The 27,391-nt window shown below is 49.8% G+C and overlaps 1 protein-coding gene across 1 annotated transcript in view; it reads right to left on the bottom strand.

Annotated features, from left to right (window-relative positions):
- The window catches only part of LOC100773673 (probable phospholipid-transporting ATPase IIA), a 92,492-nt gene that overhangs the window by 33,445 nt on the left and 31,656 nt on the right, over positions 1–27,391 (bottom strand). The window contains exons 5-14 of the mRNA XM_027423321.2: positions 21,865–21,923; positions 19,950–20,001; positions 17,398–17,492; positions 12,922–13,002; positions 11,579–11,654; positions 8,198–8,274; positions 6,448–6,608; positions 5,969–6,111; positions 5,417–5,529; positions 580–792 (exon numbers count right to left, since the gene is read on the bottom strand). Of these exons, the coding sequence (XP_027279122.1) occupies positions 580–792; positions 5,417–5,529; positions 5,969–6,111; positions 6,448–6,608; positions 8,198–8,274; positions 11,579–11,654; positions 12,922–13,002; positions 17,398–17,492; positions 19,950–20,001; positions 21,865–21,923 (1,070 nt within the window). The remainder of the gene's footprint in view (positions 1–579; positions 793–5,416; positions 5,530–5,968; positions 6,112–6,447; positions 6,609–8,197; positions 8,275–11,578; positions 11,655–12,921; positions 13,003–17,397; positions 17,493–19,949; positions 20,002–21,864; positions 21,924–27,391) is intronic.

Genomic DNA, 27,391 nt, shown 5'->3' with positions numbered 1-27,391 from the left:
GATGTAACGGACTAACCCTGGTGAGCCGAAGATGAAATGATGCGTAAAATTACCACAGCAAAGCAGAGCCCAGCCCTGCGTCCTGTCTACTCATTCCACTTACACAGGGTCCCCGAGCACAAGTGAGGAGTGGCCATGGTCCACTCCTAAAACACCTGTCTTGACTATCAGTGGCCATGGCTGACCAGGGCTTTCGGTCAGCACCACACCATTAACAAGGAAGTCTCCCCCAGGAGACAATTCTTCTCAAAAAAAAGGAAAAGAGACAGGTCTGGAATGGGGAGACCCTGGTATCCCCTTTACCTATGATCTCGGAAAAGGCTTACACAGCGCCATATCCCAGCCACCATGGGCCACAGAGTCCTGGTACTTTGAAGCCATTAGCCTAGGCTATGTGAGACACTGTCCCAAAAAACAAAAACTGTTTCTATAACCAGACACCAAGTTTAGTGGACAGGAGAGAGGGAATGAAGAAGGGAAAGTCTAGAATGTAGACAGTTCGGGCCACACAGAACTGTACCTGACCCTTGTCAAGTCTGGGAATGACAGTATGGCTGCGCCCTCCCAGGGGTGGGTTACCTCATCTGGGCTGGATGCCTGGTACACACGGCACGAGTCCTCAAACTGCTTCTCAGCCTCGGCCTGGTCTGTCACACCATTGGACTCATACACAGGTGTCACGTTGTGGCACAGCGCAATGGCCTTCACAGCCTCATGCACACGGCTGCTCATGGTCCTTCGCACCTTGGTAGTGACCGTGGGACCCTTCTGAGTCGGTGGCTCCTGGGACTGCTAAAGGAAAGGAAAATGAAGAGGAGATGAGCAGAAAGACCGGGGTCTGAATATCATGTCATGGTAATGGCGGTTAGTGTTTTCTTCCTGTGGTTCAGCATGCAGGACTCCCAGCTTATCCATGCTCAAGGGCCTGAGTTAATCACCAATAGAAAACAACAGAAAAAAAAAAGTAAGGCGGAAAGCAATCAAAGGAGACACCCGATGTCAACACACACATCACATGGGTCCTTGGCTCAGTGTTCAGTAAAATCCAAGTCCTCTTCCTCAGTATAGGGCCACTGGACAGGACACCGCCCATCTCCCCAGGTTCCCACTCTCACTGCCTGGGATCCCAGTCCCTTGGGATTCCTGCAGGAATGGTTGGCTGGGTCTCACCACACAGGTCTCCATTTGAAGGTAAACTCAGAGAGGCCTCTGAAGCCCCTAACCCTTTCAGTTCCCCCCTCACAGCAACTCAGGCTTGCCCCTCCCTATGTCTCGATGTCTTCATTACCTAAACCCAGCTTGTTCATGTGGCAACTTTGTCCCCACAGACCCCCAAGAACACAAGCTGTCAGTGTGCATCACTCATCACGGTATTCCTAGCAGCCAGAGCAGTGCCTGGCAGGAGCAAGGCAAGCAAGCACAAAGCCCTGAGTTCCGTTCCTAGAATCCATAAAATATGACATGACACACCTGTCACCCCATCACTGGAGAAGGAGAGATGGAAGGATCAGAAGTTCAAGGGGGCTAGCCTAGGCTACATGAGACCCAATCTCAGTATGCAAATAATAAGCAAACAATTCCCTAAGTAGTGGTAGGGGTTTTCTCAACATGTTTTTCCTCTATTTCTAAGAAAAATAAGTATTAAAGCCTGGCAAGACAGCTCAGTGGGTTAAGGCACTTGACACCAAGTCTGACAAATCAGGTTTGATCCCCAGGACCCACAGAGAGCAGAGGAAGGACTCCTGAAAGTTGTCCTCCGACCTCCACATGTGAGCCTGGGCACATGTGTGCACACACAAAGGGGAGCGTGTAAACAAGCAGATAAGAAGTCACGGGAGCTGACTGGAGCTCAGAGCCTCTGTCGTGGACAAAGGGTGCCTGCCACAGCTATGTAGGGAGCTAGAGATGTTTATGGGGCTCCTAGAGCCCATATTCCATTGAAACTGTGTACACCCGGGAGGAGAAAAGCCATGTGAGACTTTGCCAAGCATTATACTTAACACCTATGACACATGGCTGGCCCAAACAGAGAACATATGGCCTGAGAAACAAGAAAATGGCATTCATTAAATTTTAATACTATTTTTAGTAGTGGCATTAGGCTCCTTGGGTGATTAAACAATTACTGAGTTATTCTAGTCACTGTGGGGACACACAGGGCCCTGGCTTCCTGCTCTGTTAGCCTCTGGTGTCAAAAGCATGCAAGCTGCACTTCCAGGTCAAAGGGCACAACATGGTAACAATAATTAGAGTGAGGGATCAGAACTCAACCTCGACGGCTCATTAGTCAAATGCTTTTAATTATGGAGATTTAACTTTAAAATTATACAGGGGACTGAGGTTTAAGAGAAGTTCCCTCTGCTGGAGAGATGACACTTTCTAGTGGTCTGTAATTTATGTTCTATTCCATGTCCGTGATGGCGCCACCAGGACATGTTTTCATTTTTTGCCCACACCGATCAGCAGCTGGACTGAATCATTATTTAAGACCGGGGTCAACAAGGAAGCCTCCACAAGGCAATTGCTGGGACTGGAGAGTGTGAGTAGCCACAGGCTGAAGAGTGACGCTGAGCAGAGAGCACCTCCAGGGACAACTTCCGGAGGGGAACTTACCAGGTTTTGGGGTGCCGAGCTAACTCAGTCAGTAAGGTAAGACTGAAGCAAATGGGACTCTGTGTACATTAGGGCCAATGCTTCTGCTAGGCTCTGGGACAGGGGCCAGCCCACAGCTGCGGCGGTTTGTGATCCGGGAGAAACACCTTCCCAGCCAGGCCAAGAGAGCCAGGCCAGCTGCAGGCCCACAAAGGCCACATTCTCCAACCAGGAAAGCCACGCCTCAGGCAATCAGAAGAAGGGGATGGCAGTGACCGGCTTCACGTGTCACCTCTACTTCCTACAGCAATGTCTTCACCACTTTCCTGATGTGGTATCTCAGGGTAGAGAGGAAATGGCCGTGAATTCTGAGACTCTCTCTTTCAATTGTTCAGTCTATGGTGCCTGCAAGTGAGGGGGTTCGGCTGGGGAGCACCTGCCTAGCTCACATGAAGTCCTGGGATCCATCCCCAGTACCACAAAGACAGATGTGCACACCTGTCGTCCCAGCACTCAGGAGGTGGAGGCAGAGGATCAGAAGTTCAAGGTTATGGTTAGCTAAAAGTTATTATTATTATTATTATTATTATTATTATTTTCTCTTTTTTTTGAGAAGGGAGGCATGAGTGTACATACTACAGTATGCATGTGGAGGTCAGAGAACAACTTGTGGTTCTCTCCTACCATGTGGATCCCTGGGATGGAACTCAGGTCATCAGACTTAGTGGCAAAAGTCTTTACCAGCCTGAGTCATCATCAGCCTCAGTGTGTGTGTGTGTGTGTGTGTGTGTGTGTGTATGTGTGTGTGTGTGTGTGTGAGAGAGAGAGAGAGAGAGAGAGAGCACTTAAGAGCCTCTGAAGCTGACCAGGCCTGTGACAGCCGCACGTTCCTATGGAAAAGCTTTACTCACCTGACACCATGTCCACCTACCTGTATCAGCTTCAGCCTCACAAACTCTTTAACCCATGCATACTTCTTCTTACTTAAAAAATAACAAGGGCAAAACAAACCCAGATGTAGCACCCAGAGAAGGGCGAGGGTTTGTTTTTACCCTGGAGAAAACTCCCTGGTCCTGGTTGTCCTAAGAGAAGGAAAAGGCGGTGCTCATGCCTCTGTGAACACCTTAGTTCCCATGTGTATGCCTGTGTGCATTTAAAATATATGTTTTTAAACGATTGGATGGGCTGGCAAGATGGCTCAGTGGGAAAAGGTAGGGTTGCCAAGCCTGGACAACCTCAGTTTGATCCCTAAAACTGACATGGTAGACAGAGAGAACTGAATTGACCCTTGCATATTACCCTTGACTTCCATGTGCACACCTTCACACAAAAATATAAATGTTTAGAAAATTTTTCAAAGGGCTAGATGATTAATCATCAAGCCAGGGGACTTCCTCCTACCCCTTATCCTGGTAGGAGCTTTACCTCAGGATAAACTGGTCATTTTCTTACTGTTTGTCTTGGCCTTGTATTAATAATCTAGTTTCCCTTCCAGAATGTTTGAGATCACTGTTCTCCTTACGAGGCCACTTTAGTTACGATCACACTCTTTACACAGGTCACCTGGGTGCTCATAAACCTTGGTCTGCACTTGGACACACAGAAGATAAACAAAGACAGAATTCTGGCTTCTTCTGCAGGGTGTGTCATGGGCCGCACCTGACAAACGCGCGTCTGATAGATTCCCCGGAGGTTCTAAGGTCAAGCTCACAGTTCTTAGGGGAGAGGTCAGGGTTGTGTTAGTCTGGGAGGTGTGATGTCATGCAAGCACGGTGCTCTTCTCTCCCTGTGCCCTGTGTGTCCTCTTGTGAACGCTGCCTTGGGGCCTGCAGATTGCACACCAAAGCTCTTGAGAGCAAGGGGACAAGAGCAGGGACGAGCCTCACCCCGTCCAGCAGTACTCATGGCGGCTGCTGTGTCCTGTGGGACCACTAGGTTCACCTGCTGAAACAGGTGTGGGGCAACAACCAAGGCTGCCAGCCCTGACCCCGTCATATGGTCTGGGACTACAAATGCAACCCTTGAAGACTAAGGAGGCCAAGGAAGTGGCTCACTGGGTGAACATTAAAAACAAAACAAAACAAAACATCACAAAGAGAATCAAAGCATGTTCAGGGCTTGCCTGGTCTACACAGTGAGTTCCAGGCATCCAAAGACACAGTGAGGTCTTTTCTCAACAGGTAAAACAAAACTGGGCAAGCCCCTGCTTCGAGACAAACAAGAGATCCGCACAGTCAGCCAGTTCTGGTGACTTGTAAGTTTACCGAAAGTCACTGAATTGTACCTTCAACATGACTAAATTCTTTGGTGTATAAAGTATATCTCAGTAGTTATTTAAAACTCCAGCGTGGACGGGGTAGTGGTGGCATATGGCTTTGATCCCAGCACTAAAGAGGCAGAGGCAGGAGGTTCTCTGTGAGTTTGAAGTCAGTGTGGTCTACAGAGTGAGTTCCAGAATAGTCAGAGCTACACAGTGAGTCCTTGTCTCAAATAAATAATAAATAAATAAATAAAGTGAAAGGCCGGAGAAAATATACACTGGTTTTTGTTTTGTTTTGTTTCAGTGTTCAGGAGATCTGAGGCTATAGCTCAGTTGGCAGAGGACTTGCCCAGAATACACAAAGTCCTGAGTTCAATTCCCCAGCATAACATAATCCAGATGTGGTGGTACAGGCCTTTAATCCCAACATTCGGGATGTGTAGATGGGGGATCAGAAATTCAAGATCATCCATGGCTATGCAGTGAGTTTGTGGTCAGCCTGGGCTAAAAGTAATTAATTAAAATATACAGCCAGTGAGTGACATGTTAAAAGCACAGCTTTACCTGGGTGTAAATACTGAAGATGTGACTCTGTACTTCGTCCATGGAGTCCAGGCCATAGGCCACCGTGCCCAGATGCAGCCGTTTGAACACCATCTCATTCTGGGTCAGGGTCCCTAGAACACAAGAGACACAAGCGTTCCTTCCGTTCCCTGAGTCAGCATCACGTGCTGGCTGTGGTACTTCCCTGACAGAGGGGACAGGAGAGGGACCCACTCTTCTGCTCAGGCCAGCTCTGTGCCTCTGACAGACACTTTGTCCCTCTGTTCCCAGCCCTGCCTGTAACATGGCTGGTGCGGGAATGCACTGAGGAGCATTCTTTGCCTGTCAGCAATCCCACACAGGTGTCTGCTGACATCAGCCCTGTCACCAAACCAAACACTCCCTCTTCGTCCAATAGTGAGAGGGAGGGAGAGAGGGAGGGAGGGAGGGAGGGAGGAAGGGAGGGAGGGAGGGAGGGAGAGAACGAGCCCCACTCAGCCCCCCTCTGCCCCTGCAGGGGTGTTCACCTGGAACCCCACCCCAGATCCCCTCTGCCCCTGCAGGGGTGTTCACCTGTCTTATCTGTGAGCAAGTATGAAATCCTGCCGAGCTGCTCGGGGATTGTGCTGGAGCGGACTACGGTCCCGGGGATTTTGGAATCCCTTCGTATCACCCAGCTGTACACCATCTTGCCCATGTCCAAGTTCACACGCAAGCTAGGCAGGAAACAGAGAAAGGGTTACCGAGACATTATAAACCACACAGACTGCCCACGTGTGCCGGGAACATGGAGTCAGATCCCCACCCAGAAGCAGGGGACATCACAGGCCACTCAGCTATCCTGCAGGGACTAGAGTCACTTAGTGTACAGAAAAAGGAAGTGTCCCCTTTCTAATTACTGGTCCTTGAACAAGTGAGACAGCCCAGGGATAAAGGTGCCTAGGGCCTTGCCTATGCCAGGAAAAGCAGTCTACCACAGAGTATAACGCCCTGTTGCCCTGTTATCGTGAGTCGAGAGAGACTCTTGCACGCTGACACCATCCTCAGCTCACCTGATGGGAATGATGTTGGAGAACAGGAGCAGAAAGCGGATGATCTGTAGGTACCATCGGCCAGCAAAGTGCTGCAGGGCCACCATGACCAGCGACACCACCACCAGCGCACCGAAGAGGATCTTGGTGAGGCAGTTCACCTCCAGGTCAAACAGGCCAATCTGGGGACAGAGCACAGGGTGCAGAGGGTCGGGGTGCAGCCACAGCCTGGATGGAAAGAGGGTCTCCACACCCGCACCCAGGCCCCAGCCCAGTGAGGCAGGAGATCTTATGGCTGTGCTCTAAGAGCGGGCGCTACAGCCGAGATCCTACAAACCTCGGGGCCCTCTGAGATTCCTCTCCATCAATGTCTCAGCTAACTGAGGACTTAGACTCAGAAACACAAAGCCAGTGGCCCCCTGGGCTGGGCTGGGCTCTACACGCACAGCCCCTACCATGCTACACTGAGGCCTTGCTTCAGTCCTACACTCTCAGCCCCACAGCACACCCCAAAAGTTCTACACAGCTAGGGGGCTGACTTCCATGAGCCAGTGTAGACAGTGGTCATTTTAACACCTTGTGCTTGGGGGCTGGGGTATAACGCAGTGGTAGAGTGCTGGGCCAACATGTACAATGCGCAGGATTCCAGCCGAAAGACACCAAACTTCTGTGTTTTCATGAGTCTCAAAATGCAATAAGGATACCAAACCTGTAATGTCACTGGAAAAGGCTCAAACTTCAACTTAACAACAGGTTTAAGGATAAGGTCAGTGCTGGGTGAACGTGGCTTGAGCCTGGGAAGCAGTTTCCACTGTGCTACTCACAGTACTCTTTCCTTTTGCTTTATAAACAGACTCCTGCCTCTAGTAACACAGGCTGGCCTTGAACTCTCTCTGTAACATGCTGGATTAAGGGTAAGACACAGATTAATAGTTACGGGTTAAGAATTAAGAGAGAGCTAGCCAGTAAGAAGCCTGAGCCATCGGCCAAACAGTTTATAAATTAAGTCTCTGTGTGTTTATTTGGGGCTGATGGGCTCCAGGACCAGGCGGAACAGTAACTTCCATCTACAGTGGGTATGCAGTACCACATCGAGACTGCAACATTCTGACTGAAAAGATAGAGACAGAAGGGGGCTGGGAGAGCCATGGTGTGCAAGAAAGAAATGAGGTGCAATGCTGATGGGTTATACACCTGCTGTGGCTGCACTGCACATTCAGAGGCGCTCTCTCACGCGCACACACGCACACGCGCGCACACACACACACACACACACACACACGTGCTCCCTCTCATGCTCTCTCTCTCACACGCTCTCTCTATTACACACACACATGCTCACTCTCTTGCTCTCTCACACACATGCTCTCTCTCTCTCTCTCCCCCTCTCTCTCTCTCACACGCTCGCTCTCAAGCTCTCTCTCTCTCACACACACACACACATGCTCGCTCTCAAGCTCTCTCTCCCCCTCTCTCTCTTCCTCTCTCTCTCACACACACATGCTCTCGCTCTCTCTCTCTCACACACACACATGCTCTCTCTCTCTCATACACACTCTGTCTCTCCCCCTCTCTCTCTCTCACACACACACATTCTCTCTCTCTCTCTCTCTCTCTCTCTCTCTCTCTCTCTCTCTCACACACACACACACACACACACACACACACACCTGACAATCAGCTAGTGCAAGGCAGATTTAGAACCCAGTTCCTCGCCACCAGTGCCCTCATCAATTCAGATCCACAGGGGCGGGGCGGCCGGAAGTCTCACCTTACTCCTGGGGTCAGAAGTATTCATCACACTTCGCAGTTCTCTGCCCGTGTAAAGAACAACACCTACAACAGTGCCTGGAACAAGAAACCAAGTCCAAATGAGCTGGAAAGGGAGCAGGGAGAGGGAGGGACGGAGAGAAGGAGGAGAGCAGGAGTCATGGGTAGACCTTGTCTTACAAGCATCCGGAAATACCCAGAACCTTCCCATCTACATGGACGCTAAACACTGCCTCCCTTCTGTCCTTGGCCCATCTTCCTGAGCGACTGCTTTCTGCAAGGCCACCTAACTTGGCCCTTTGAAGGAAATGCAGCCTCCTCAGAACATCCCTCCCCCTCCTCCTTTTCTCCCTCCTCCAGGCACTTGGAGCAAAGGTATCACTCCCTCTAAGAGAAAACGCTTTAAAGAAGAAATGAAAACAGCAAGGTGTGTAGAAAAAACACTCAAGTGTCAAAACCGATTTTCCCTACACTGACATCGCTTTGAAAGGCTGACATCATCTGGTGTCAACCAGAAAGAGGGAAAACAACCTCCTCCGTGGTGGCTAGCTTGTAAAGCGGTACCATCTATTTTGATGGAAATTTAACAGTACTATCAAAGTGTAACTCTCCCTTTTCCCGTGTGTGAAAATGCTCAATGCAGGGAGCCAGGTGATAAGCAGGGGAAGAACCATCTCCATCGAGGCAAGTGGAGGATGTCACATAAAACCCAGCACATGAAGGGTGTGGGAGAGAGGAGGGCACTGTGTGCCTTGTCAGCTGAGGGCCCTCAGGTGACAGTCTAAGATGGAGGAGGCAGGCCCTGCTGGGAAAATCTGAAAATGAGCATCGTGTTCCCTGCTGAGAGAGACAAGCTCCTACCCTCCCTTCCCTCCCCCTTCCACTCAGGACCACCGCTGCAAAGGGGTTTAAAGATGTCTGTGAGGAAGGCCCACCACGGCAGGGCTGCACCAGGACAAAGGCCTGAGTCTAAAGTGCTTGGCCACGCCTGCAGTGAACACACAATGAGGCTCGCTAGCTCAGCTTGCTAGCGTGGAAGCAGATGGCAGAGCAGGGGCACTCTGGCATGGTGCTCAGCAGATGGCCGGCTTTGGGGAATGAGGGCACCCCACCCTCACCCTGTGGCTGGAGCAGGTGGTTAGACAGCGGGACCCCAGCCTGGGCTAAGCAAAGGTGGCCGAGAGCCCCTCCTCCTCCTCTCTTATACAACGCAGCCCTGCCTGGACCCCCATGCAAAGGAGAGAGTGTGGTAAAGATGAGCAGCTCCCAAAGAGCACAGGCCTCACTTCAGCCCAGCCACACGGGTGTCACCAAAATGGCCCGAATCACTCAATGCTTCCACTGTCTTGGCACCAAAGATCTATTCCCAGAGACTTGAACCCCAGCTTTGAGTACTGTGTGGCTGCCACCCAGGAAAGAGGAACACTCAAGAGGCCACTGCTGTGCACCCACCGGGTCCACAGCCTGCCTTCAAGACTTAAGAGTTAGTCATGTTTTTTAAAGAGTTTCCGAGATGAGACCTCATGTAGCTCGGGCAGAGACCTCAAACTCACTACATAGCTAAGGATGACCTTGAACTCCTGATCTTCCGTCCTCTACTTCCTGAGTGCTGGGACTACAGGCCTGCACCACCACAACTGCTGGCTGCGATGCCGGGTATCAAACCCAGGCTTTCATGCTTGCTAGGCAAGTGCTCTACTGACAGAGCCACGCCCCAGCACCAAGTCCATGGCCATAGCTGTTCAGCACAACCCACTTGTGCAAGTGCCCTGAGCGTGATCCAATTCTGACCTCTCTGGGCCCTCCCTTTCTCTTCCTGCTCATTGCTCTCCTTGCAGCCTGTAGTCAGTGATCCTGCTGACACCTCCCCAGCCCACCCCTTGCTCCACTGAGCTCCCAGAAGGGAGTCACCCTGCCTGGTTTGCTGGGTTAATTGTAACCCATTTATTCCACCCAACCAGACACATGCAGAACCTCTAAAAGGTGGCTCCCAGGAATATTCATGACAGCTCAGCACTGCTGCGGTGCCCACCACAGGTCTGGGGGCAGAGCACAGGAGCCAGACTGTAGACCAGACAGGCATTATCAGTCACATGGCACAGTGTCCACGAGTAACTGTGTGCTGGCCATGTGCCAGGGCAAGACCACACCGCAGACTCGAGGAACAACCAAGGAAAACTAGCCCTTTGCTACCCAGACTGAGAAGCCACCAGCCAGAACTCAGGGCCTAGAGCACAAAGGCCAGCACAGGTGCTGCACAGCCCCGAGTCTCTCCAACACTTTCCACTTCCATCACCCGGCAGCATATATTGGGTTGTCATGGCAACTGCATCCTCTACAGATGGGTGCTAGCTAAGGCAGCTGGCCTTCAGTGCAGCCTGGCAAGCTTTCTTATTCTTTTTTTATTTTTTAATTACTTTTATGTTTACAGAGTTCTGCCTGCATGTATGCCTGCGTGCCAGAAGAGGGCATCAGATCTCATTGTAGATGGTTGTGAGCCACCATGTGGATGTTGGGAATTGAACTCAGAACCTCTGTAAGAACAACCAGTGCTCCTAACATCTGATGCATCTCTCCAGCCCCAGAGCTTTCTTCCATTCTTTAAACTTGCACTGGGTAACGGTGGGCTGACCAGTCTCAGGAGGTAGTTTCTACAAGGAACATGTTAAGAGTCCCTGCAGACTGACTGAGTTGAGTGTCACAAGGAAATAGCTCTGCAGTCAGTTCTGTGTTCACCCTACAATCTGAATACAGTTTAACTGTCTACTGGGTGACATGCAGAGAAACTGAGGCTGACAAGGAACATGGGAAATGTCCAGGTCATATCCCTCCAAACCCTCCCCACAAACGTGTTTCCCATGAACTGCTCAAAATCTGTATCACCTACAAGATTCCAGTTGTCTACACTCTTCCCAGGAGATGGCGCTCTAAAGCTGTGTGACCCCAAGCAAGAAGCTTGCCTACTCTGAGATTCAGTTCCTCGGTCCACGGAATGTCTTTGTTTCATACTGTAAAACCTCCATCTGGTGTTCTCAACCTTCCTGATACTCTCCTGCCTCTGCCCCTGCAAAGAGGACAGTCCCCATGGACATGGCTTCCAACCAGGACATCCACACCACTTCAATTTCTGGTACTATGACATCAACTGAAGTGACAATTATGGGCCACTCCCAGTGCCAATGCTGCAGAAGGCCCGTGGGTCACATGTGTCTGCAAGTGTCCGAGCCACAATCAGATGTCAGTCTAGGTCCCCAGAGATGCTGGAGCAAGTGGGTAACTCCATCTGACCTAAAGTTCATTTCCCAGATGAAAGGTGTTTCTAGTTCCAGAAGAACTGGCTTCCCTGTTCAAACTGCTCTCATATTCCTTGGCCAGGTCTCACCTGATGCTATGACGGTGCCAGCCCACAGCGTGTTCTCGATGCTCAGACTCTCACTGATTGGAGGGTCACTGTCTTCCTGAAAAGACCAAACACACATGTACACACTGACAGTCATCCCTCACTTTCCATGGGGGTGAGGCCCAGTACCCCGGAAGACGCTGAAGTCTAACAATGCTCAAATCCTTTCTACAAAATGGCAGATTTGGGGTGGGGGTGACAGAGGCTTGCCTGACACACACAAGACCCTGGGTTTCATGTTTAGAATCACACAAATGCAACACACACACACACACACACACACACACACACACACTTAAATAGCAGCTTCGCCTGGCACAGTGGCATGCTGGTTTATAATCTCAGCACGTGAGAGGCTGAGGCAGGAGGGTCCTGAGTTCAAGGCCACCCTGTACTATCTAACAAGACCTTGCCTCAAAAAACAAAAAAGAAAAGGCAGGATCTTGTGGTTGAGGGTATGGCTCAGTGGTACAGTGCTTGCTGAACACTAGAGAACTGGGTTTGATTCCCAGCACCAGAAAAAGCCACTTTTTTGCATGGAACTAACACGCAGAGTGTTCAGCAAGCACTGTAGCACTGAGCCACAGAAACATGGATCTCCCTGGGTGTTGGTGGCGCACGCCTTTAATCCCAGCACTTGGGAGGCAGAGGCAGGCAGATCTCTGTGAGTTCGAGGCCAGCCTGGACAGCCTCCAAAGCCACAAAGAAACCCTGTCTCGAAAAACAAAACAACAACAACAACAAAAAAGAAACATGGATCTCTGTGAGTTTGAGGCCACCCTGGTCTACACGGAAAGTTCCAGGCCAGCCAGGGCTACATGGTGAGACCCTGTCTCAGAAAGAGGGTGCGGAGGGGCACAGGCCATTTACCTGCTGCTCCATATGTGACTTTTAATCTTATATTCTAAAAATAACAAATTTACTTTCTATTATGAAAGATATGAAAACCACTTAAAATAAAAGCTGGCACACAAAGCTTGATTTCTTTGTGGTTTTTGGTTTGTCTGTTTTGAGAGGTTGGCCATGAACTCACAGCAGTCCTCCTGCCTCAGCCTCCTGAGTGCTGGAGTCGCAGGGATGTGTTGACACACCTTGCTGCACAGAGGATCTTCAAGAAAAAGAGGGCCCTAGGATTGTGTTGACATCAGAGCTAAAGCAGAAGACAACATCTGCTGCTCTAGAACCCAAGCTCAGAGCTGGGAGAACATTCCATCTGTAGCCTTCAGGTGGGGCTTTGGGAAGGAACCTCAGACAGGCACAGCAGTGTGCAGCCTCGGGTGCCATCATGGCTGCACACGCTCAAGACTGGACTCTGGTCCACTCACCCTGGTGAAAGTCCCCAGGAAGTTGTGAATGTCGATGTTAGGCTCTTCAGCATACACGTAAGACCGGATCTGCAGGAGGTCCTGTTCCAGAGGGAAAACACCCATTAAAAACAGGAGCCCTGAACCAAGATTTCAAAAGCAAAAGCATTGTATTTCCCAAATAGACCCTCCAAATATAGAGCAACAGAAGGGAGAAATCCTCCCTGAAGCAGGTGTAGGTCTTGCCATGTACAAAGCTCACCGAGGACACCTGCTAACATGTCCAACAAGCACAAATTACACTGCAGAGAACAGTCCGGGTGGACAGCCCGGGGCTGACTCACCCCCAACTGCACTGCGTCTCATCTCAGTGGCAACAGTTGCTCCCACTTAACAAAAATGAAACTAAGTATCTCCTGTGTGAGGCCCTGGGAAGGGCGGAAAAGGAAATCAGGAGAGCCTCGTGTCCTCTAGGGGGTCAACAACAGACAGGCAGAAAAGTGCTGGCAAGGATGCAGAGGCTGGAACCCAGTCAGTAAGAAACACAGCACAGCTGGTGTGGAGAACAGCTTGGTGCTTCCTCAAGGAATTCCACAGAAAATTACCACAGGCTTCCGGAACTCCATTTCTGTTTATACGACCAAAAGAGTCAAAGGCAGACACACTCAGAGAGACAAGTGTTCAGGAAAGCTGAGAGGAATAAACAACCCGATGTCCATCACAGAGGAGCGTATAGAGACAACATCACACATTCTCTCTGCAGGGCGTTACTCCACTCAAAAACGGAAGCAATCCTGTCACACACTACAGACAGGGGAACCTTGAGAACATTAAGCCACAGTATGTTTTTGGAGGTCAACTTGTGGGAGTTGGTTCTCTCCTACCACGTGGATCCCTGGGATGGAACTCAGGTCTTCACGCTTGGCAGCAAGTGCCTTTACCTGCTGAGACATCTCACTGTCCCCAACTTCCTCATTTCAACAAGTCTTTAAACTAGACTAAGACACTGAGCTCCGCCCCCAGAGAGCCAGAGATACTATGTTAATTTCTATGTTTGTGGTGCTGGGGGCCAGGGCTAGGGCATTCCACTCAGGGTTACCTACTCTCGCCCCTTGGAAAGCTTCCTACGGGCCTCCCACTTGCTATTTCAAGGGAACACAAAAGCGTTTATAAGGAAAGGAGAAGCAAGGGTTCTCTTACCAAATAAATCTTATTTGTTGGCCTATGTATTTACAGACAGGACCTCATGTAGCCCAGGCTGACCCTCAGCTCACTATTTAGGCCAAGGATGACCTGACCTTCAGCCTGAGTGAAACTGAGGTGTGTGCCAGCATGCCTAGCTTCTGTGGTGCCGGGGATCAAGCCGGGACTTCATGCCTGCCAGGTGAGCAGTCTAGCAAGCACAACCCCAGCCCAATAACCCTTACCTTAAACAAAGGTGCACTTGGAATACAGAGCAGTGGCAGAGAGCTCACCTAGCACATGTGAGGCCCTGGGGTCAACTAAGTTACAAACAATTAAACAGGCAGAGCTGCCTGGAATGTTCAGGGACCTGAGTTCAAGCCCTACTACTACTACTACTACTACTACTCACACACACACACACACACTCACACACACACACACTCACACACACACACACACTCACACACACACACACACACACACACACACACACACACACACACACACACACACACACACACACACACACACTCACACACACACACACACACACACACACACACACACACACTGTCATCCCAGCACTTAGGAGGCCGAGGCAGAAGGGTCATGAGTTTTAGGCTGGCCTGGGCTACAGATTACAATCCTGTCTCAAAACAGTAAAAAAAGGTACATAAGTAAATAGTTCCACAATCAATCAGGCCATCAAGCAGACTGGGGCAGACAAACAGCAATGGGTAGGACCTGGTGACTAGTGCAAGCCACTGGCCACCCCTCGGGCAGGTCATGCACCACCTGGAAGGCACTGTGCACCCCAGTACTGATAAGGAAAGGCACCAGACATTTCCCTGCACACAGAACTGGGAAGAGTCAGAGTGGCAGGAAGGTCTGGTCCTGTCTCCAGAAAACCATCACCCAGGTGTCCTAAGTTATACATCTCTAAGAGGGCTGAGAAAGGTCTGGAAAGATCAGCAAGATCAATGCATACGTACTTCACAAAGGCTCCAGAGGGAAGATACGATCTAGGGCAGGAGCTGGGGATTGGGACCTCTCACTGTCTTCCATCTGCTGTTTCCCACACAGCAGATTTGTTTTAATCAGGGATGGACTAATGGGTTACCAGAGAAGATTGCCCCAGAAGATTTCTTTGTCCCTGATAGAATTCTTTCACTCAAAAAAAAAAAAAAAAAAAAAAAAAAAAAAAAAAAACACAAAAACACTGCTCCTCTTGATCCCTGAAGGCCAGTGAGGCAATTGTTTCCCTGACAGCAGAGCCAGCAGCATCGTATCTATTCTGGACAAGGGCAGAGTGAGTGTCTATTGGAGCATGAGACTCTTCTGATCTGAGGCCGTGGGCGGAAGGAACACTCTGGCATCTTCGCTTCCGACTCAAGCACCAAAACCTCCCAATCATCCTGAGGATCAGAGTCCTTTCTCTGGGGAACTCCTACCAGGAAATAAACACAGGCCCCGTGAGATAAAAGCAGAGCCCCATCCTCAGATGAACTCTCCCACGGGCAGAGCAGTTGCCAGGGCTCCTGGAGGACCACGGCTAGAAACTCGCTCTGGAGTTTCTCGTTTAAAGCAAACTCTGAAAAGGACATTTCTGACCAACCATGAGTCACAACGATCATCACCACACTGAAGCCCCTGAGGTGCAGCACTTGCTCCAGGGCCTCAATGATCATCACACTGACACCACTGAGACACGGCATTTACACCTGCCCATGCCTTCTCTCCACTCCAAGCCCAGCAAGGGTGGCGTTCCACTTAGCCACTGCAGAATGCGTGTGGGAAAGCTGCTCCGTGGGCACCGATACCGTCCTTGGCATGGGGCAGTGAGGTGGCTCGATAGGTAAAGGCGCTCGTGTCCCTTCCTGACAATGAGTTTGATTCCTAGGACCCACTGGGAGGAAAGTGAGGACTGACTCCCACAACTTGTCATTCGACTTCCATACGCGTGCTGTGGCATGTGGACCTACACACACATACACACACTGAATAAATAAAAACTAAAAATAAAATCAGCCAGCTGCTGAGCCAGACCTCTAGACAGAGGCTATACCCTGTGGCCACCTCATTCTACGTACTAGAGCACAGCAGGACACACGCTAGTCGGTGGCTACTGGAAGGGATCCTGCCTGGATGCGGGTAGAGAGGGAATGCCAGGTGAGGGTGACCAGAAATGTGGGCTGTAGCTCAGTGGTAACACAATATATTAGCACTCAAGGTTCTGGGTTCAATCCCTAGCACAAACAAAAACAAACAAACAAAACCAACACCAGGCAAAACCAAAGTCAATATAGGCCCCTGGGGGCTAAAGAGACACTCTCTCACGGAGCCTGTGTGACAGGCCCGCCGAGCTGACCCCTGAGAAAGAGCATCTCTCTAGAGGAAGGAACAAGAACAATCCAAGGCAGCCACACACTGGAGCAAGGGGCCAGGGGTCAGATGGGCAGCCACTGCAGTCAGAGCAGAGACAGTGCGTGCCTGTGGCCGAGGACAATGGCAAGGCCTGCTGCAGCCTTAGTCACTGTTCTACCGCTGTGAAGGGGCACCGGGACCAAAGCAAGTCATAAAATGAAGGCATTAAATTGGGGCAGCTTACAGTTCCCGAGGCTTACCCACTGTCGTCACAGTGAGGTGGCAGTACCACTGAGGCCGAGAAAGAGAGACTGGGCCTAGCGTGGGCTTTTGAAACCGCAAAGCCCACTCCCAGTGACTCACTGTCTCCAGTGAGGCCACACCTCCTAATCCTCCTCAAGTAGTGCCACTCCCTGGTGCCTAAGCAGTCAAGTGTATGGGCCTGTGGGGGCCTCTCTCATTCAAACCACCACACTGCGGAACAGGATCTCAGTATGATGAGCAGCCTCTAGCTATGACAGAGGTTGTATATCAGATATCCTGCATATCACATGTTTACACTATGATTCATAACAGTCCCAAAATTACAGTTATGAAGTAGCAATGAAAATAATTGCATAGTTGGGGGTCACCACAGCATGAGGAACTGTATTAAGGGGTTGCATCGTTAGGAAGGTTGAGAACCACTGTCTAGACGATCTTAGCAGGAAGACCACATATTGGGCCTTCCCTTATAGCCCAGGAAGCTGTCACCCCTCCTCATGTGGGGGGTGGGGCTGTCTTTGGTACAACTAGGTAAGTGGAACCAACTCAGTTCAAGGTTCTCCAGTTCCCCACCAGGCCCACATCACACACCACGGGTGCCCCTGGCCTCCAAGTACATCTGAGTGTGAGAACCAGGCTGTGACTTAGTGGTCAGCATACAATTCTTTCAGAAAAGCTACTCACGGCGGCTGTGGGGAGCCTCTGTGTGCAGGCCACAGGCAGCCGAAGCTTCCAGTCTGTCTCTCCATCCAGCTGGTCCGTGCGCAAGAAGCAAGATCCTGCAGAGAGATTTGGATACTGTCTGATGTCTGTAATCCAAGCGTGCTTCCCTCAGCAGGTCTTGGCAATGCCTGCTCTTGTCCTTGAAGAAATGGCCCATCAGTGGCCAGCAACTCACCACCCCCTCTCCAAATCCTCAACCACCCACTCATAGGACTAGGGTTAGACCCTGACTTGGCTGAGCCGTCATCTGCCTTTATGTGTAAAAAGAAGAGACATGTAGCCTGCTGTAACAATCCAGCAGGGTGACAGGACAGCGGCCAGCATAAGACAGTCACTCCTGTAACCACCCGTAGGCAGACCCCTCCTCGGGACCACATGGATTTGGATCCAAGGTTTGTCACTTACTGGCTTGGTATCTCTGAGCCTCAGGTTCCCTGTGTGTAGGAATGCAGACAGTAAGAGCGCCCCCTCCAGGGGTGTTACAAGGGCTAAAGAGCTGAACCATGGGCTCAGGACATGGCTACTGTAAAGAACCATGCCAGGGCCTGCTCTTGCTGCAGGGTGACTCCACTAACACAGAACCCCCAAATCCACAATTCAACATGATTGATTGACAACTGATTGATTCAGAGACAGGGTCTCAAATACCCCAGATGTCCTTGAACTCACTTATGTAACCAAGGATGACCCTGAACTTCTGATCCTCCTGCCTCCCCTCCCTGAGTGCTGGGTTGGCAGCTGTGCCACCATGCTTTATGCAGAGCTGGGGATGGAACCCAGGGCCTTGAGCATGCTGGGCAAACACTCTACAAACTGAGTCACATCCCTAAAACTCCTTAACGATACAAATTCCACAAGAAAAACCCTACACAATGAAGTTTTGTTTCAGGTATACAATCACAAGTCCAAGACACTTCTGGACCCATAAGGAACACTGAAGAAGACAGGCTTGCACATTTTAGGGACATATACCTCAGTCGTGTCATAAGCTCTGTGACAGTGAACCAGATAAGGAGTGAGTACAAGTCACACTTCTGAGCACTAGGGCTGGGAAGACCCAAGTTCAGGATCCAGAACCCACTTAAAATGGGATGTGGTAGGGCAGGCATTTTATTATCTTACTTCAAGAATGGAAGCTGAGACAGGAGAATCCCCAGGAGTTCAAAATCCCCAGGAGTCCAAGCATTAAGGCAGAACACAGATAATCACATAAGAGTGTGTGTGTGTGTGTGTGTGTGTGTGTGTGTGTGTGTGTGTGTGCGTGCAGGCATTTTGAAATAAGGTCTCACTATGGAGCCAGGCTGGCCTCCAACTCCATGTAATCCTCCTGCCTCAGTCTATTGAGTATTGGGATTACAGGCATGAATTAGTATGCCAGCTTTTTTCTATTAGTATGCTGTTTTTTCTTTTTTGTTTTTTTTTGTTTTTGTTTTTGTTTTTTTGTTTTTTTGTTTTTTGTTTTTTTTTGAGACAGGGTTCCTCCGAGCTCCTAGCTATACCGGAACTCTCTTTGTAGACCAAATTAGCCACAGACTCACAGAAATCAGTCTGCCTCTGCCTCCTGAGTGTTGAGATTAAGATGTGTGCCACCACCCTCAGCGTGCTGTTTTTTCTTAAATATTTATTACATCTATTTACTTATTTTGCTTTGTCTCGTGGGAGGGTGTTACTCACACAGCACAGGCATGTGAAGATGTCAGAGGAGCACAACCTGGAGGAACTGGTTCTTTCCGTCCACCATATGGCTCCCAGAGACTGAGATCAGGTTACCAGGCTTGGAGACAAATGCCTTACCTGCTGAGCCATGACACCACACAAATTTTCTGTGTTTTGGTATTTCGTTAGATTTTTTGAGACAGAGTCTTGTAGGGAGACACTGTAGCCCCGCCCCCTAGTAGCCCAGACAGGTGTGCTGGGACATGACCGTGAGGGCGTGGTGAGGGCAAGTCTAAGGTGACGTAGGAAGGCTTCTTAAGGGACCGAGGACACGTGGACCTTCCCTTCTTGCCGTTCTCCCTGCTCCTTCCTCCTCGCTCTGGCCTGGCTGCCTTGCCGCCCTGGCACGCTTTGGCCTGCGCTTGGCTGGTGTATCCGAATAAAGAAACCTTGGCCCTATTGACTGCTGACTGATCTCTCCACAGAGTCTCACTATGTAGCCCTCCCAATGACCTGAAACTTGTTTTCTCAGAATCAGGCCTTGAACTCACAGAGATCTGTCTGCCTCTGCCTCCCAAATGCTGGGTTTAAAATGTGTGATACTTGATGGCGCACGCCTTTAACCCCAGCACTCAGGAGACACAAGCAGGCGGATCTCTGTGAGTTCAAGGCCAGCCTGGTCTACAGAGTGAGTTCCTGGACAGCTAGAGCTACGTGACCAAAATGTGTGGACTTACAAAGCACCCAAAACTCTTTTAATTGTGAAGGACCCCTCTACAGAGACATTTTCAAATGATGATAGTGCCAAGTTATCACTGGGAAGGCCAGTGGTCACGCTCCATCCATCAGATGCTTACCGTTTTTCTCTGATGTCCTCAGGAAGATCATGTCAGCAGGGACCCGCTGGTTCTGGGAAACAAGAGGGAGCTGTGCATTACTGTGAACTGTCACAGGTTGTGTTTCGCCCCAGCCTCCACTGTAGCTAAGCCCGGGGTTGGTTGCTTTGCCTGGGACCTGCAGGGTCTCCTACACTCCCAACACTTCACTAACTTCCCCAACAAGTCATCTGGAAGAGGGAACCTGGACTCCTGAGCCCCGCCTTCACTTATGGAACCTGTACCCCCACCCCTACCCCACCCCACCCCCCTGCCCAGCTACAGGCACTGAAGGCAAGACCCACAAGCTCTCTCTGCTGCCTCTGCCCCACTCCACACTGGGCTTGTCTCTTCTGTGTGTGTGTGTGTGTGTGTGTGTGTGTGTGTGTGTGCATGAGAGTGTTGTGTGATTTGCAATGTGCGTGTGTTTGCATGGAGGACAGAGGTCCTTGCTTCCCTGAGACAGGATCTATCACTGGCCAAGTACGTTCCAATTACTGGCCAGTGAGGGATGCCCAGGGATCTACCTGCTTCTGCCTCCCCAGTACTGGGACGCACCACTTTTTTTACATGGAAGTAGGGGACCAAACTTGGGTCCTCATTCTCGAGTGGCCAGCACTTTGCTGACTAGCCCAGCCCCGCCTTGCAGTAGGGTGTGAGGAAGTAAAGTAGAGAGAAGGAAATAAAGCCATTCTTAAAGAGGGAAGGTCAACTGAGGTGTGCAGGCCTTTAATCCCAGCAGGGGCTGGCACATCTGTGGGCTCCCAGTCTACACAGTGAGACCTTGTTTCAGAAACAAGACATACATACATACATAAATACATACATACATACATGGGGGGGCTGTAGCAAGAAGGAATATGACAATAGACAGGGACTCTGACCCTAGGTGTCTCTGTTTCTCTTAAATTAACCTTGAGTGCTTTAGACCTAACCCTCTAACAAGTGGTGCGACTCAGTTCCTACAGAAACAGGGTGTGGTGCTGTGAAAGAAAATGGACCCCAAAGGCACTATTAGGAGGTGTGGCCTTGCTGGAGTAGGTGCAGACTTCTTGGAGGAAGTGTGTCACTGTGGAGCGGGCTTTAAGGTTTCCTAGATGCTCAAGCCACACCCAGGGGGCAGACTACTTCCTGTTGCCTGTGAGTCAAAGATGTACAACTCCCAGCTCCTTCTCCAGCACCATGTCAGTCTGCTGCTGCCTTACTTCCTGCCAGACAGTAATGGACTAAACCTCTGAACTGTAAGCCAGCCCCAATTAAAGGTTTTCCTTTATAAGAGTTGCTGTGATCATGGTGTCTCTTCACAGCAATAGGAACCCTAACTAAGACACAGGGTAAGACAGGATCTTTTTTTCTGACCAAATATGATCCCCAGGCTCTAGACCCATCCCACAAACCTCATGCCTTCCAAAGACTCACAGTAAACAGACATGTCGTGATGAACGTTAACACAGACTTTTTACTATTCTTGTTACTTTGCACCCCTACTACCCATAAAGCTGCTGGCAGGCTCCATGAATCAGAACTTGGAGATTAACAGTTCAACAAAGGTGAATTCAATAAATACTTTTAAGTGTCAGCGTGGCAAGCTGACTAATAGAAAAGACATCATGGTTAAGTGGGGATCTTTTTGAACCCCCCAAAACAACTATACCAAGCAGAAACCCAAATGCATGCTCTGCTTATAATTATAAGCAGGGCTCCCGGCTCCCTAGTCACTGGGGAAATCTTGTGTCCGTCTCATGGGATAGAAGGTTTTCTCCCCAAGGTCCCAGAAGGTTTCTTTCATCGGTCCACCAGAGGCACAGAGCACAGGCAGGACTCTGTCCACCGTCGACTCCCCATGCTCTGGCTCCCAGCACACCCAGTCCTTGAGAAGCTTCAATAGTCCACTCACCTTTTCCACAAGGATGAGATCCCCCACCTGGATGTTCGAACTCTTCACCTTCACGGTCCCTGCAAAGCAACAGATGAACACACACCTCATCATTGTCTTTAACGATCTAGATCAGCGGTTCCCAACCTGTGGGTGGCGACCCCTTCAGGGCTGAATAACTCTTTCTCAGGGGTTGCCAAAGACCATCATAAAACACATACATTTACATCATAATTCATAACAGTAGCAAAATTAGTTATGGAGTAGCAGCAAAAATAATGTTATGGTTGGGGACTCCGCACAGCATGAGGAACTGTATTCTCAGGAAGGCTGAGAACCTCTGATGTAGATTCTGCCAGGTCGTAAGACACACAAGCGCCCACCTCCCACTTCCGCCTCACCAGGAGGGCGTCTGCCTAGGGCACAGTGGCTCCAGAAACCCAGTCTCTGCTTCACAGACACCAGGAGAATTGAGCCCTTCAGGAGAAACAGGCTGCCCTGCCAGAGCTGCTCGTTTCTACACCAACCAGTGCCACAGCACAGTTACTATTCACCAGTAAATTCATAAATCATCAAGACAAAAGGCACAGGGCTGGGGAGAGAGCTCAATGGGTAGAGTCCTTGCCACATAGACAAGAGGACCCAAGATCCATCCCTAAAACCTACGTCAAAGCCGGAGAGGTGGTCTGCCACTAAGAGCAGGTGCTGTTCCCCAGAGTTCCTAGCACGCATGGCTCATAACTGCCTATCATCCCAGGTCCCGGGGGATAGGGTGTCCTCTTCTGGCCTCTTCCAGTACCTACACACAGATCACACATGCATGCACACAAATAAAAAATAAAACCTAAAACAACAACAGAAAACAGGTATGACATTCTTGTACTGGGAGAGGGGTGGTGACAGGAGCTGACCCCAGGGCTCGCTCATCAGCCAGCTCTAGGTTCAGGAGAATCGGGCAGAGGGAGAGCAGACCAGGCTTTGTTCCTGCACATGCTCACCAAATACTATCCAGAGCTCACCTCCCCCGTATCTTCACCAACACTAACCCCAGACAGAGCTACCTCTCTGCACAACTTCTAAACCCTGACACAACACAAAGGACGCACGTAGCTATCCCGTGTTGCTTGGAGGAAGGCAAGATCAACCCTGTTTAATACAAAAGTAACCACTGGACTCTCAGAGTGGATACACTGTGGTCCCTACCAGCAACAATGTATCACCGGCCACCCAAGTTCTAGCTCGAGATCCACAGAGAGGAGAACCTGGTCCCCGCTCCCTCAAGTTGTCATAGTCCACACACATACACACACATAAATGCAACAGTTCTTTAAAAACAACAACAACAAAGGCCAGGAATGGTGGTACCCAACTTTAACTCCAGCACTTGGGAGGTGAAGGCAGCAAATCTCTGTGAGTTCAAGGCCAACCTGGGCTACACAGCGAGATCCTGTCTCAAAATAAACAAAAATAGCACATCCTTTTGATCCAGGGTTAGACCATTCCGGAGATGACTAAATTGCACTTACCGGGCCCAGGGAAATTTGAGGAGAAAAAAGCCTGACCCACTCTTCCTCCTCCACTAGGGGGCACCAGCGACAGAAGCCCTTTGCTGTGGGCCTGGGCGCCCATGCTCTAGTGGGGGAGTGGGGGTGGGTAGAGCTGCAGTGTCAACCCTTAAGTCCGGCCCCACCCGTGGCCCCAGTGAACTTTTCCTTAGGCCCTGGTTCCAACTTTACCAAACTTAAATTTACATTGTCTTCGGTTCATTACCAAAATGTATGCCAGTGACCTAACTCGATCTTAGCCACCAATGGTGAAGCCTAAGTTACTGCTGTCAGCCATGGATCTGTGTGCTTGTGAGCCTGACGGAAAACAGGATGGGGCTCTCACACACTTGACAGGGATTCACTCTACCAACACTGGGGTTTAGTTATAAATCCTTCACACTTTTTCTTTCTTCAATAAGCATGAGGGAGGCTGCTTTTCCAACTAGAGACAATTATATACAATATAACTAGAAACAAACATATAAACTAATTTTTTTAAATGCCCAGGGCCACATTCTTTTCCTTCCACACCCAATTCTGACTTACAGCCAATTCATTCAAACTCTGATTCAAACTCTGTCTCCACCAGTCCATCTACTCTACCTCAGCAAACCCCCTTTCATTCAGCCAGTCTGCAGTTACTAGGTCTTCCTGGCAGGTTAATCCTTCATGCAAACAATTCCTGGCCCAGCAGCAAGATCTCAAGAGGACCACAAGACTCATGCATGGCCAGGACACGTGTACTGTTTAACCAGGGATTGTAACAAGTATTTTGTTGTTTTGTTGTTGTTGTTTTTTTTTGGGGGGGGGCTAGCCCAGGTCAACAGCTTCAAGAGAGACCCCAAGACAGGAGAGATGGGTTAATGGTTAAGAGCACTGACTGCTTTTCCAGAGGACTATTTGAGGAGGTTCTATTCCCAGCACCCAGATGGTGACTCACAGCCAGCTGTTAACTCCAGTTCTGGGGGAATCCAACGCCCTCTTCCAGCCTCCACAGGTTCTGCACACATGGGGTGCACACACATACAAGCAGGCAAAACACTCATACACATAAATTAAAAATATAAAAAATAAATTAAAAGATTCCCTAGACCCACACCTGTTACACTAGTGTGGGTTTCAAGCATAAAACTTGGGACTTCCCACCTCATACATGGTGCTGTGTGTGTGTGTGTGCACACGTATGTTCACATGTGTGGGGGCCGGGTGACAATTTTTTCAGGATTGGTTTTCTGCTTCTGAGTATGAACCCTGGGGAGGGGACTCAATCTGTCAAGCATGGGGACAAGAGCCTTTACTCACTGAGTTGCCTCACCAGCCCTATTTTGTGAGCCACTGAAGTAAGAGGAGTAGGCCAGTCTTCAGTGGCCGGGACCGACTCCCAGAATGAAAGACTACTTAGAGCCCATAACTCCTAAGTGTGTATCAGTCACTGTCTTCCAAAATGTTCATAAAAGAGGAGAAGGCAGAGAGAAGAGCAGCAGGAGGAGGGTGGGGCAGGAAGAGTAGAAACAGGCAGGAAGCATGGGAGCAGACGGGGGAGAGGCCTGAAGTCCTTCAACACGGGTCAAGGAGATGGCTCCATGAGTAAAGAGCCTGCAGCCAAGTCCAAGTCTTGACCAGAGTTCAATCCTGGGGACCCACACAGTAGGAGAGAACAAACCCCTAAAAGTTTTGCTCTGACCTCAGCACGCGTGCACACACACACACATACACACACACACACACACACACACACACAGAGACATACACACACATACATACACTCACACACACACACACAGACAAACACACACACACACACACACAGACACACACACACACTTTTTTATTCTTTAATTTAACACAGGAGCTGCAGTTTGTTTTGTATTGAGCCCTGCATACTCTACAGCTAGCTCAAGACGACAAAATGCCAAAGCACTGTCCTCAGGAAGTGGCCTGAGAAGTGAGGACCCATTACCTGCCATTTCCCCTTCTGGGATGCTGTACCCAGCATCCATTGCTAGCTCTGAGACTTCTCCACATATGCATCTCATGTGTTTTATTGATGTATGCATTCACTGAGTGTATGCACAGGGACTTGTGTGTCACACCATGACTGTGGAGGTCAGAGAACAAAAGGCCCTGGTTCTTTCCTTCCACAAAGTGGATTCAGGAGATCGAATTGGAGTTATCAGGCTTGGCAGCAAGTGTCTTTACTCACCGAGCCATCTTATCAGCCCCAAGGCTCTGAGGCTTTTTTTAGTGTACTGGTGGAGACTCAATAGAAGTTGGAATGAGATTCTTACAAATATGATGTGGAAATTCTCCAGACACATCTCAGATCCTTACCCAGCTTTTCATAGATCCACCCCCCCCACTCACGTCACTCCAGCAGGCTTGGAGGCACTTTACAAGAGCAGACGGCAACCAATGGGCACAGCTGTTTATTTCTACAGCCCTGGACCCCAAGCTTTTCATAAGCAAACCAACCAGCGGCCCAAGCCCACCTTACATGGATGACAGCTCCAGAATAAGAACCGTCTGTCTCTGTGGCAGGGAGACGCCAGATGTTTCCTTGGGCTGCAGCAAGTAAAAGACTGCACACACTCCATCCCTCCCCCACAAAGCGGGAAAACCACCCTTAAACAAATTCCAGGGCACTGGTCCATGGGGGCCAGTTTTTTGACCCTGAACACCTCAAGTTACAATTCTATTTTTCATGGCGAGTGCAGGACACGGCTGCTGTGGTGGACCCGGCCTCATTGGCCGGCTAATGGATTACTCTCAAACCTAACTGTGGCAGAGACGAGCTGTAAATTCCACTCATGTGTACATTTCCTGGGGCTGACACCAAAACACCTCCACAGGCCCAGAGTTCAGAGGCCTAAAGGTGAAGTTTTCATATCCAAGTATCAGCAGTTCCAAAGCCCAGGGAGAGACTCACTTGAAAAACAAGCCAAGGTTGAAAAGTGCAGCCATAAAGCGCCTCTGGTTAAATCAGTCAGGAATAAAAAGAAAAAAAAAAAAAAAAACAGAAGACTGGTTTACACTAAGTTTATACTCAAGTTATAGAGACTTTTCAATAAATATATCAACTGTCATTTGTCCCAAAATGACAAATAGGCTAACAGCCTGAGAACAGGAAGCAGTTCTGGGGAATTAGCAGGGCAGGGGGTGAGGAGGGGCTCAGCAGGCTGAGGGAGGCACTTGTTGCCATACCTGACTTGAGCTCAATTCTCAGGACCACCACGGTGAAAGATGCGAACTCCCCTGTGCAGTCCTGACTCCCACAAGTGTGCCAGGCACTCACACACACCACGCACACAATAAATAAACGTACGGACTCTGAAAAGATTAGCTGTACAATTTTTTTTTTTCCAAGACAGGTTCTCTCTGTGTAGCCCTGGCTGTCCTGGAACTCGCTCTGTAGACCAGGCTGGCCTCAAACTCACAGAGATCCTCCCACCTCTTCCTCCAGAGTTCTGGGATTAAAGGCGTGCGCCACCACACCTGGCTAAGTCTACAATTTTAATGTGAGATATTGTTCAGTTTCTTTTCACTGAACAACGGATCCATGTGCCACTGAATAAAATAAGGATCAAATATTAGCAAAGAAAAAGTGAAGCATCACTTTGCATCTGTCAGACCTCATGAGAAAGTCTGTGGTCAGTCTGTCTTAAGCCCTGTCCTGGAGGATTTCTGCAAGAGTTTTAATACTTTAAGATCAGGAAGTCCATCGCTAGGGCGAGCAACATGGCTCAAGTGGTAAAGCACTCACCATGCAAGCTGATGTGCTGAGTTTGAGTCCCCATCCCCCACACAACAGACACGATAACTAAAGCTGGGAGGAGAAGTTTTAAAGCCCATGACTGTAATTCTCTCCTTAGGAAAGACATACAAACATGGGACACAGGCGTGGTTCAGAGGGTTAGAGCCCTGGCTGCTCTTGCAGAGAACCCAGTATGATTCCCAGCGCCCACGTGGTGGTTTGCAGCCACCTGCAATTGTTTCCAGGTGGT

The sequence above is a fragment of the Cricetulus griseus genome, chromosome 6 (genome assembly GCF_003668045.3).
Source record: "Cricetulus griseus strain 17A/GY chromosome 6, alternate assembly CriGri-PICRH-1.0, whole genome shotgun sequence".
NCBI lineage: Eukaryota > Metazoa > Chordata > Mammalia > Rodentia > Cricetidae > Cricetulus > Cricetulus griseus.
Note: the sequence above shows the minus strand (reverse complement) of the source record. Positions and strands in the feature narration are given on the sequence as shown.